Here is a 12,465-nt window from a genome sequence, read left to right on the forward strand (position 1 = left end):
TAAATCTGAGGTGCTGCATTTTGGAAAGGCAAATCAGGACAGAATTTATAAACTTAATGGTAAGGTCCTGTGAGGTGTTGCTGAACAAAGAGACTTTGAAGTGCAGGTTCATAGTTCCTTGAAAGTGGAGTTGCAGGTAGATAGGATAGTGAAGAAGGTGTTTGGTATGCTTGCCTTTATTAGTCAGTGAATTAAATTTTGGAGTTGAGAGGCCATGTTGCAGGACATTGGTGAGGCCACTTTTGGAATACTGCATTTAATTCTGGTCTCACTGCTATAGGAAGAATGTTGTGAGATTTGAAAGGGTTCAGAAAAGACTTATAAGGATGTTGCCAGGGTTGGAAGGTATGAGTGATAGGGAGAGGCTGAATAGGCTGGGGCTGTTTTCCCGGGAGTGTCGGAGGTTGAGGGGTGACCTGAAAGAGGTTTACAAAACCATGAGGGGCATGGATGGGGTAAATAGACAAGGTCTTTTCCCCAGGGTGGGGAGTTCAAAACTAGAGGGCATAGTTTTTAGCTAAGAGGGTAAAGATTTAAAAGGGGCAATTTTTTCGTGCAGAAGGTGTTGCATGTGTGGAATGAGCTGCCAGAGGAAGTGGTGGAGGCTAGTACAATTACAATATTTAAAAGGCATCTGGATGGGTATACAAATAGGAAGGGGTTGGAGAGATATGGGCCAAGTGTTGGCAAATGTTTATTTAGTATATCTGGTTGGCATGGACAAGTTGGATCAAAGGGACTATTTCCATCCTGTACATCTGTATGACTCTCTGACTTTAACTAAATTTGTACAAGGAAAAATGTAAAAGAGTGGAGCCTGAAAGGACGGGAGAAACAGATTCAATTGACATTTTCATAAAATTGGATAGAAACTTGAAAGGGTAATGTTTTTGGAATTGGGAAAGATTGGCAGGGTAGAGTAATTGCATAGTTCTTTCCAAGAACTTTCACAGGTATGATGGGGGTTGGGCCATCTCCTTTTGTGCTTTAAGATTCTGTGACTGTCATCTTTTCATCTTCACCACAGCTGTATCTCCACCAATGATTGAAATGATTATCCTCAATTCTGTAACTTTCTCCAGCTTTGACACCCTCCAAGATCATTGGCATCTCCAATTCTGGCTTTTGTCTTATTGTAATCACTCCACCATTGCTGCCATTCCCTCAGCTGCCTACACTCTAACGTCAGGAATTCCCACACCAAGCCTCACCGTCTCGGTTCCTCTTTCCTGCTTCAAAATTCTTATACACTTAATGGTAAGGTCCTAGGGAGTGTTGCTGAACAAAGAGACCTTGGAGTGCAGGTTCATAGCTCCTTGAAAGTGGAGTTGCAGGTAGATAAGATAGTGAAGAAGGTATTTGGTATGCTTTCCTTTATTGGTCAGAGTATTGAGTACAGGAGTTGGGAGGTCATGTTGTGGCTTTACAGGACATTGGTTAGGCCACTGTTGGAATATTGCGTGCAATTCTGGTCTCCTTCCTATCGGAAAGATGTTGTGAAACTTGAAAGGGTTCAGAAAAGATTTACAAGGATGTTGCCAGGGTTGGAGGATTTGAGCTATAGGGAGAGGCTGAACAGGCTGGGGCTGTTTTCCCTGGAGCGTCGGAGGCTGAGGGGTGACCTTATAGAGCTTTACAAAATTATGAAAGGCATGGATAGGGGTGGGGGAGTCCAGAACTCGAGGGCATAGGTTTAGGGTGAGAGTGGAAAGATATAAAAGAGACCTACGGGGCAACTTTTTCATGCAGAGGGTGGTATGGAATGAGCTGCCAGAGGAAGTGGTGGAGGCTGATACAATTACAACATTTAAAAGGCATTTGGATGGGTATATGAATAGGAAGGGTTTGGAGGGATGTGGGCAGGTGGGACTAGATTGGGTTGGGATATCTGGTCAGCCTGGACGAGTTGGACCGAAGGGTCGGTTTCCATGCTGTACATCTCTATGATTCTATGACTCTCTCCTAATATCTCCTTTTGTGGCTCCGTGTCAAATTTTAACACTACTATTATCGGTGCTATATAAATTCAAGTTGTCATTGAGCGGTCGGAGCCAAGACCACAGAAAGCATGTACCTTCCGGCTTTTGGAGACTCTGCTTTCTCTCATCACAAATACCATTTATGCAGCTGAACAAATCTACCCTCATCACATAACCCCCCCCCCCCCCCCCCCCCTGCTCCGCTTAACCCCCAGAGAGATCCTAATACAAGCAACAATGCAGGGACCCTGCCCCAATTATGCAAAGAATATGCACTCCGTCCTTAAAACATCAGGGGATTATTGAGCCACTTAAGGTTACTGCGATTTAAAACTTTAAACGAAAACAATAATTGTAAATAGTTGTTTTGTACAGGGTTGGGGGGGTGGGTGGGGGGGGGCAGGTGGTGGTGAGGAAGAGAAAGTCCTCTCATTAAAATCAGCCACAGTCCAGAGTCATTTAGACTTTAAAACCTCTTTTGTTCTGTGCATTTTTTTTTGTAAAAACCGGTTATAGTTTGTTCTTTTGCAATGAATGGAAACAGGAAATCTGCTTGTGAAAATAGCACCCTGTTTTGTGGAGTTGAGTGTTTTAAAGGCACAGAATGGCGTCACTGGTATTGCTACTGAAATCAATGCTACTGTATTCGCTGTTCATTAGAATGAGTGGTTTTTGGAACAAGAAAAGACCATTTGGCCAGACACCTACCTTCTAATGATCGATTAACCCCATAATCTGCCTTCACCATACAACCATTAGTTTCACATGGTTGTTATACTTCATGCAGCTTCCCTCAATTCCTTCTGTGTAATTCTCTCTTGAATGCATTTATATTGAATAATGGTTTCTTCTCTGATAATCACAATTTCATTCTTTTTGACTTGAGCCTGCCTTTCCTTCTTATCCATTTCCTAACTTTATACTTGTTTTATCAGTAATTCTGAATATTTCCTGCAATTGCTTTTCTCCAATTCCCTTCCTAACCTTGAAAACTGAGCTTAAACACCTCAGGATCTCCCCTATTTCCAAAGGCAATTTCTTTGACCTTTCTGCAGCAAAACCCCTCTTAGTGCTCTCCCTTTTTATCTGTCATTCTCAAGCAGTAAACCAGGGAAAGACAGAGAGAAGCTTTTCTCTTCACTGAAGTTTCTTATATTCAGGAAGTCAGATTGAGTCAAATTCAGCAGTAACATTTAAAAATGTGTTGCATTAATAGTTGAAAGCTACACATTGACAGGGCTGTGAACTGAAGAGTAGAAGAATGAATTGGCTTGCTCTTTTATAGAACCAGCACATGCCTTGTGGACTGAGTGGCCTCGTTCTGTGCTGTATGATTCTATAACTTACTCCAATGCTGAGAATTTTTGCTTTTGGCTTTTCTGATAAATCACAAAGGCAGAATTTAATGAGCGGAAATGTCCATTCACCGAGGTCAGGTAATTGGGTGCTTCAGATAATGAGCAATTGGGATACAGTGGCGGAGTAGAAGGAGTTTTGGGGCACTCCTGTCTAAATGGGAAGCCCATTGTGTAGGCAGGAGCCTTGGTTAAAGGTGTCTGGCTTTCAACAACAAATCTGCTTTTGTCAGTCCTTAAAAATGTGTTCACGCGCTCCCGACTTCAACACACATCCCCTTTTCTTCTTTTTCATTTCTCCAGGGTGCCCAAGATACATTTGAGAACTACTACAGGAAACAAAGAAAGAAACAGGCCCGCTTAGTCCTGCAGCCTCCTTCCAACATGGTAGGAATAATCTCCCCTTTCATTTCCATTAACCAAAGAGCATTTTAACCTTGATGAAACAGTATTCCTTTTTGTTTTTGCCCTGAATTACTGAGCATGCCAGTGTATGACCCTTTTTTTAAAATGCTTTATTTTTGCAGTCCTTTATTGTCCTAACTCAAAATGCTTGTCTTGTTGCAGCATGAAACGTTAGACGGCTACAGGAGGTATTTTAATCAAATTGTAGGGTGAGTGTATGTTTTTCATGCAAAGGAAAAGTTCTACTGGTGCCATGTTCTAATTATTTACATTTTGGAGTGTTTTTTGTTAGTGGTGGGATTCTGCTGGTCTTATTTTCAGGGTAGGGGTTTTGGTACCAGGGATCTTATCCAAACATGTTTTTTTTTCCCTTGTGCCTCTTCTATTTTGTCTAGTCTTTTCTCTTTCATATCTCTGTTTTCTACTTTCATGCTCACGGTTCACATTCTCGCTCTCTATATCTTGGTCACTGTCCACTCTCCTCTTCCCTCTCCTTCACTTTCCCCTTCCCTTTGTATCTCTATTTATAAGTCTCGCAGTTTTGAACAGGGTACTTTAGGTGAGGGATTTGCTCTGCTCACTACAGAGCTTACCTGCAGCTCTGGTGGTCAACAATGTGTCCTTGACTCATTCAGACCATGTCTTGGTCTCAAACCTAGATTTCAGCTGGAATATTGGTAGAGTAGTGTATCTGAGTAGGTAGAATACTGTTAGAATACTATTCCAACAGGTTACCAATGAAGCCTGCTAATAAGCAAATTTTAGTGGAAATATTGGGCATGAATGTGTTCTTTTCTTCTGCCTCTCTTCTTTCTCCCTTCTCTTCATTTCCCCATCTCACTTCAATTTCTTCCTCCTTTTCCTTTTCCTGCTCATTATCTCCTCTTTCCTCTCCTCATGTCATCTCTCCCCAAACTCTCTTCTTTTCTTCTCTCCCTTTTCATCCTCCTATCCCTTTCATCCACCTCCTCTCCCCATTTAACCTCTTTCTCTCCTGTTTCACCCTCTCTTTCACTCCCTTTTCACACTCTTCCACCTCCTTTACCCTCCCTCTCATCTCTTCTCTGCAGCTCCCTTCTCTTTCACCCTTTCTTTCCCTTCACTGCCTTTTTCCTCCCCACCTCTTCCCCCTTCTCCCCCTCCTCAAGCATTGATATTTCTCTGCTCTGCTCAGTGCAAATATAAAAGTTAATTAAAGCAAAACCAAATAAACCGTTGTGCTCCTGACCTTGAACAGCTGTAGCTTCAGGTAAATATGAATGTGAATGAATGAATGACAATCCAGGAATGAAAAGTTTTAGACTTTACACTGCGACAGATCCAGCCTTAAGTGTAGCTGTGATCTCTGTTGCAATCAAGGCTTGCTTTTCCTGTGCATGCGTGTGCTTTATTCACCAATGTTGTGACTGATTCTGACTTGTTCCAATTCTGCCTTCAGATTTTTTGTAGTTGAAGATCACATATTGCACACCACCCAGGGCCTGGTGAACAGAGTGTACATTGATCAACTGTGGGATTTGGCGGTATCCAAAACCATGTCAGCACTCAGGACTCATTCAGTAAGTGAGATTGTGAAATCTGCTGCCCCCACCCCTCACCAACTGTCTCCTTCAGTTCCTCCCCATCACCATTCCAAAGCACTGCTGAAATTCTAAGATATCACTGAACAGGGAAACAGAATATAGTTTGGTGCTGATTCTAATTTGTTTAAATGTAATTTTGTTTCAGCTCTGTTCCATTTATTAGATTTGTGAAATTGAATAATACCCCATTTTCTCCCATCTTCGGTAATCCTGTGAATAAAAGTGAACTCTTTACTTTCTCTCACTAGCATTGTAACTCTCTCCTGGCTTAATCAGCTTTTAAGCCAAGACACTCCGGAACCAGACGCCACTAAAGAACTCCAAGTTGCTACCTCTCTCTTCCACTTTCAAAAGTCATCTCACTCTATTTCTTTTCCTGTGTTTCAACTTCTCTCTCCGTTCCTAGTCCTGCTGCAAAGCACCTTAAGTCTTTTAGATAAGTGTAAATTATTATTCAGCTGTTGACGTAGATTCAGACAGCAAAATATATCTTGTTTCTTTCAGGTCTTACTTTGTCTAGCATGGAAGGAGGCCATTAGACTCATTATGCCATTGTGATCACCTTAAAAGTACTATTTAATTAGTATTTATTGTAATTCTCTATGAAACAATATATAACCAAGTAGTGCCACACTCCTACTACTCCTGATTCATAATTTCTACACTGACACTTCTGGAAGACAAAAGTGCTGTTCGAGATACCATCTTTCAGATGAAACAGTGAAATGATAATAGGTGACGCACAAAGTTAGATATGTTGTATAGCATTTTGAAGTTGTCTGGCTACAAATATTTCTTTTTCTTCTCTCTCGTTCAGTCATACTGCTCTGACCCAAACTTGGTCCTGGATTTGAAGAACCTTCTAGTACTCTTTGCGGACACTCTGCAGGTAGGCGTTCCACAGTTGGAATTTAAAACAGTTTTGCATGTATGCTAATGATTAGTAGGTAAGAAGCTTGTGTGGATATGCAAGAATGTATATAGGTCAAAAATGAAAATATAATACACATTTCAGAAAGCAATATGATTCCATGCCTCATATACTATTTCAGTGATCATGTACTCCAACCCTAAAATTTAATCTTTTTCCACTGTACATGCATGCTGTGGTCTGTTCACCCATTTAAAGCTCCAGATCCAGTCCATGTTCTCATCTTCGCTATTCAGTTATGCTGACCACTGAAGACATCTGCACACTCCCTCCAAGTTCAGTGGCAGATATAGCAATACATTTCACAGGGGAGTTTAATCAGCATTTCATGAAAATGACTATTCTTTATTGATAAAACATAAGAAATAGGAGAGCTGCAGGCCATACAACTCCTTGAGCCTGTTGAGCCATTTAATGAGTTTATTAGTTGATCTTCTACTTCACTTTCACATAGTGATCCATCTCCAAATTGCCTGGTTTCAGTGATATCCAAAGGTTTTTGATCTTATTCTTGATCTTATTCTTGAATGCAGCAGTAACTCACTTAACTTTGCACTCTTCAAAGTGTTTTTATTGTTAGGAAGTCACCAGTGCAATAGGGAAGATATAGCCCTTTAATCATAGAATCCCTACATTGCACAAATAGGTCATTGGCCCAAAGTATCTGCACTGACCTTCTGAAGAATATTCCACCCAGACCCAGCTCCCCCACTCTATCCCATAACCTCACCTGGCTAATCTACCTAACCTGCTCATCTTTGAATTTTGGGAACCAGAGGACCAGGTGGAAACCCACACAGACACAGTGATAATATGCAAACTCCACACAACTCCAAGGCTGGAATTGAACCCATGTCACTGGTGCTGTGAGGTAGAAGTGCTAACCGATTTTTATTCTTATGATACTAATAACCCCTTGAATGACCAGACCAACGTGCTGATTGCCACTCTGCTCACTTCCTTGTGCCCGACCTGTTTCTTCCCAGTTCATTGCCTTGCTCCTGACCTGATTTTGCCCCTCTCACTACCTTGCTCTAAATGTCCAAAATGTTCAGGTAAAAGACCAGGGTGAGACTGGCTAGAGACCGGGGAGAGTCTTGTTGGGGAACCTAGCTCTAGTTTGTTTATTAATTCTTATTGGTAAATCTGATTTGCTGAAAGTGCTTTCCCTCAAAGTTGAATTATAAAGAATGGAACTAGAATACGAAGTGAGGAATTAATGTATATTCACTGCCTGTTTACAGTAAAACTACCCAATCAGTCAAGAAATTTATTCTAATTTCTGCCTTAAGGGGAATTTATCCTGAAGTTATGACTGTCTCAAATCTCCAGCCAGAGAGAAACAACCTCTCAGCATCCACCCTGTGAACTACTCTAAAACCTGCAGATATTTCAGTGAGATCACCAATCATTCTTCTAAACTGCATACAGTATTGAACCATTTTACTGAATTCCTCCAAAAAAGCCCAACAATCCCAGCTATTTGGTTCCCTTTGAAAAACTGGATGTAGACATTGTACAAGATTACTGTTTCTTGCTATTCACAGAAAGCCACATAGTACAGGGAAATGCAATCTCAAAACATCACTATGAACCACAGAACTTATGTAACTAAACAGAATTTGGTGTAATGCTAAAATCTACTTAAAACAAAACATGTTAAGATTTATGCTGAAAAATGTGTTGCTGGAAAAGCGCAGCAGGTCAGGCAGCATCCAAAGAGCAGGAGAATCGACATTTCAGGCATAAGCCCTTCTCCTGCTCCTTAGATACTGCCTGACCTGCTGCGCTTTTCCAGCAACACAGTTTTCAGCTCTGATCTCCAGCATCTGCAGTCCTCACTTTCTCCATGTTAAGATTTATGCCTACTTAATTGCTCATTTTTAAGCAATTGAAATATTAGCCTAATAAAACAATGTGCTGCAAATTTCCAATTAAAATCACAAAAATTTTGATCTGTCATATCTTTCTAAAACTTCATAGTATGGTTTGATTTTGAGGGGCTGTTGCTCCCAGATTTCCTGCTCCTGTCTGGGGTGCAGACACCCACAGCAGTGGAAGTAGATGATGGCAGTAACATAGTGGTACAATGAACCTGGGTGATAGTAGTGAGGTGTTGGGAGGAGGAAGATTGGGTTGGATGATGTAGTAAGATCAAGGGAGCAAAGTTCACTGGACACTAACTATAGTTCTTAAAATAAAAGGTTACAATAAAGAGATTTTCTGACTTTCTATCAATGAGCTTTTTTCTACAGATTGACAAGTTAATGTTTGAGATGCTGCCAGTGCCAGGGAATTGGTATTGTTCCTTCAGTCATGAAGACTTTAGCTGCATTTCTTTATTTCACATCCTGTTAACCTGAGCACCTTACTGGACAGTCAGTGGGACATTTCCTGTTTGCTCAGGGATGGTCCTACCAAACTCTATGCTAACGTGTGCTCAGCCTCAAGCCTGAGTAATTATTCAGCCCAGTTAAGATTCTTAAAACCTGTTTGCCCTGGCTCTTTGCTTTGCAGAGTGCTGCTGTTTGAAGCACTTGCATTACTTTTACAGGGTTATGGATTTCCAGTAAATCAGTACTTCGACATGCTGCTCGAGATCAGAGATCAGTACAGTGAAATTTTGCTGAAGAAATGGTCGGGTGTCTTCAGGTGAGAAGGAATATTTTTCTATGTGTTTTAGAAAAAATCACTGGTTTGTACTTACATGCTTCAGTCCAATTGCTCCAAAGTATATTAGCTTTTTTCATATATATTTATTCATGGCATAAGTGTCTCTGGCTCGGACAGCATTTATGTCCATACTTGATTATCCTTGAGAAGGAGCTGGCCATTGTTTGGTGTGTTAGGAAGTTTCATTCCAATTGTCTTTGCAGCAGAGGTTAATAATTTGAGTCAGACATAATGATCTTGTCAGAAATGAAGAAATTATCACTCTGAGCCAATAGGTTGTGATTATGGTAGGTTATTGAGGTAAGTAATTATTGAGGTAAGTAAGCTTCATCCTGAATGTAACATGAATTGAGAATTTTTGATATGACGAGCGCAAAGAGAGCTTTATTATGAAGTTGCCTGGAAGCAAATCTAGAGGGAACAGGTCTTCAGTGGATGTGTGAAAACAGGGAAAGCTGTTCATACTAGTTGATGTGCTAAAGAGAGATAAATTGTTGCATGTGGAGGGATCTGAAGACAGGCAAGGAACTCTGATTGAAGAAAAATAAAGCTGTTATAGTTTGCCAGAATGGCTCAGTTCTCTTAACAGCTGAAGTGAGAAGGTGAATGGTTTTGATTTAGTTCCAGTACAATGAAAACCAGAGTTCAGTAGAGATGGACAGCACAGAAAATTTAATAAGGGGCTGACGGAGAAAATTCTGGGTGCCCAGAAAACTAATGGTTAAACTATGGTCCAATTTCTCTCTCTCAGTAAGTGAGAGGAAACCTGGGTAGCCGCAAACGCTGATACGTCGTTTTACTGACGAAGTGTAAGTAACTATTAACCAGATTGCCCAGGATCAGAATACTTCAGGTTCTACGTCATGCATATGCCTAAAAGGGTATTTTGTCTATACAATGTGGATTCCGCAAAACGACAAAGTGAGGACCTAACTCCAAATACTTGGAATTTTTGCCATTGCTGCACTTAAGCTGCACGATTTGTGCTGAACAACCCATAAAATCAGTAAAGCTTTTAGAGCATTCTTGCGTGACACAGCAGAGGCTGTCCTTAAGCCTGTAAAGCAACTAGAAGCAACTTTGCATCACTCAGGCCATGGGTCAGATTGAAGAAAGGATATCTTAACTTCGCTCTGAAAGCAACTCATTAACTCAGGCCCTCTTCAGTAATACGCTTGGCTGCTTCAAGCTGATTCCCTTTTTTTAAAGGAAGAAGTTATTTGTAATTGTGCGGAAGTGGCATGCTGTACATAGAGCTAAGTGATCCCACTCCTGGCAGAAAACATCAAGCTCTGCAGTCTTGACACACCCAGTTGTGAACGGTAGTGAACAGTCAAACAATTAATCAGTAGAAGGGGTTTCACAAATATCACCATCTTCTAGTCCTGGGGAACCCAACACATCAGTATAAGGTTCAAGGCTGGAGAATTTATAACCACCTTTGGCCAGCATTGTTTAGTGAATGATCCATCACGGTGCCTATTGAAGGCCCTACCATATCAGATACCAATTTGATTCATTCCAAGTGATATTAAGAAACAGGTGACGGCACTGGATGCTGCAAAGAGTACGGGCCCTGACAATCCAGCTACAGCACTGGAAACTTGTGCACCAATAATAGGCGAGTCCTGAGTCAAATTTGTTTGTTTACAGCTACAACACTGACACCTGCCCTGCAATGTGGATAGCTGCCCAGATATATCCTGTCCTCAAGAAAGAGGACAACCAAACCTGGCTAATGAATGACATATCAATCAGTCGACTCTCAATCATCAGCAAAACAATGGAAAGTGTTTTTGACAATGTCAGCAAGTGGCATGTATACAGTAATAACCTGTTAATCAGCGTTCAGTTCTGGTTCCTCCATGGCAGCTTGGCTTCAGATCTCATTAAGACCTTGATTGAAAGATGGACAAGTGAGAGTGGCTTCCCTTGACATCAAGGCAGCAAGGGAAGCCACTCTCACTTATCCATAGTCGTAAAATTGAACTACTCGGTATTGGTGATTAATTCTTCAATGGTTGGAGTCATATCTAGCACAAAGGAAAATGGTGTGCTTCACACGAAGAGTAGAGCAGTTCAACATTATTTAAATAGAGAAAGACTGCAGAAAGCTGCGGCACCAAGGGACTGTCTTATAAGGAGACGGTTGTGTAGGTTGTGCCTGTACTGATTGCGATTTTAAAGAATGAAATATGCAAAATGTTTGGTGAACTTGACAGGATAGATTTCTTAGATTAGATTCCCTACAGTGTGGAAACAGGCCCTTTGACCCAACCAGTCCACACCGACCCTCCGAAGAGTAACCCACCCAGACCCATTTCTCTCTGACTAACACACCTAACACTATGGGCAGTTTACCACAGCCAATTCACCTGACCTGCACATCTTTGGATTGTGGGAGGCAACCGGAGTACCTGGAGGAAACCCAAGCAGACGCGGGGAGAATGTCCAAACTCCACACGGTCACCCAAGGCTGGAAACGAACCTGGGACCCTGGTGTTGTGAGACAGCAGTGCTAACCACTGAGCCACCGTGCTGCCCACTAGATACAGAAAGGTTGTTTCCCACTATGGGATAGTGAAAAACGGGGCATAATCTCAGAAAGTTGTGAATGCTGTGGAATATTTTAGCTCAAGGCTGGGTTAATAAGTACATTCAAGGCTCAGGTAGACAAGTTTTTAATCATTAAGAGAAAGATACGAAAGTGGATTATCAGATCAGCCACAATCTCATTGAATGGTGGAGCAGTCTCAGTGTGCTGAATGTCCTACTTATGCTTCTGTGTCTTATGATCTTATGATGCTGGTTGTTGAAGGTCAACTATCTCAGCCCGAGAATGTAACTGCAGTAGTTCTTCAGGGTGCTGTCCTAGGCCTAACCATCTTAAAGTTGCTTCATCAATAAGTTTAGAAATTAGGACATTTGCTGATGAGCGAATGACGTTCAGCAGTGTTCGCAACTCTTCAGATACTGAAGTAGTCCATGCCGGAAAGCAACAAGACATGGGCAATATTCAGTTTTGGGCTGACAAGTGACAAATAATATTTACGCCTCACAAATGCTCGGCAATGATCATCTCCCTTGACATCATCATCCTTGATCATCATCGCACCTTGACATTTAATGACATTACCATTACTGAATCCTGGGATTCGTTCTAGGAGTTACTGTTGACCTAAAACTGAACTTAGTTAGCCATATAAACACGGTGGCTACAAGAAGAGATCAAAGGCTAGCAATACTGCAGCAAAAACTCAACTCCTGACTTCCCAAAACCAGTCTACTATCTGCAAGACACATGACAAGAGTGTGATGGAATACTCCCTACTTGTCTTGATGAGTGCAGCTCCAACACTCAAGGCACCATCCAGGACAAAGCAGCCTACTTGACTTGCACATCTACAATCATTCACTCCCTCCATCACTGATGCTCAGTAACAGCAATGTGTACCACCTGCAAGATGCCCTGCAGAAATTCTCCAAGGCTCCTTCGACGGCACCTACAAGGACAAGAGCAGCAGGTACTTGGGAACACC

General features: G+C 41.6%; 1 protein-coding gene across 2 annotated transcripts in view; it reads left to right on the forward strand.

Annotated features, from left to right (window-relative positions):
• LOC122549998 (exocyst complex component 6B) overlaps window positions 1-12,465 on the forward strand; it is a 697,687-nt gene that overhangs the window by 400,829 nt on the left and 284,393 nt on the right. For both annotated transcript variants that reach the window (XM_043690482.2, XM_087991883.1), the window contains exons 9-13: window positions 3,638-3,721; window positions 3,902-3,948; window positions 5,178-5,298; window positions 6,140-6,211; window positions 8,808-8,905. In XM_043690482.2, coding sequence (XP_043546417.2) covers window positions 3,638-3,721; window positions 3,902-3,948; window positions 5,178-5,298; window positions 6,140-6,211; window positions 8,808-8,905 — 422 coding nt within the window. The remainder of the gene's footprint in view (window positions 1-3,637; window positions 3,722-3,901; window positions 3,949-5,177; window positions 5,299-6,139; window positions 6,212-8,807; window positions 8,906-12,465) is intronic.

The sequence above is a fragment of the Chiloscyllium plagiosum genome, unplaced genomic scaffold (genome assembly GCF_037043375.1).
Source record: "Chiloscyllium plagiosum isolate Xiang-an unplaced genomic scaffold, Cpla_swu_hap1 HiC_scaffold_1, whole genome shotgun sequence".
NCBI classification, from domain to species: Eukaryota; Metazoa; Chordata; class Chondrichthyes; order Orectolobiformes; family Hemiscylliidae; genus Chiloscyllium; species Chiloscyllium plagiosum.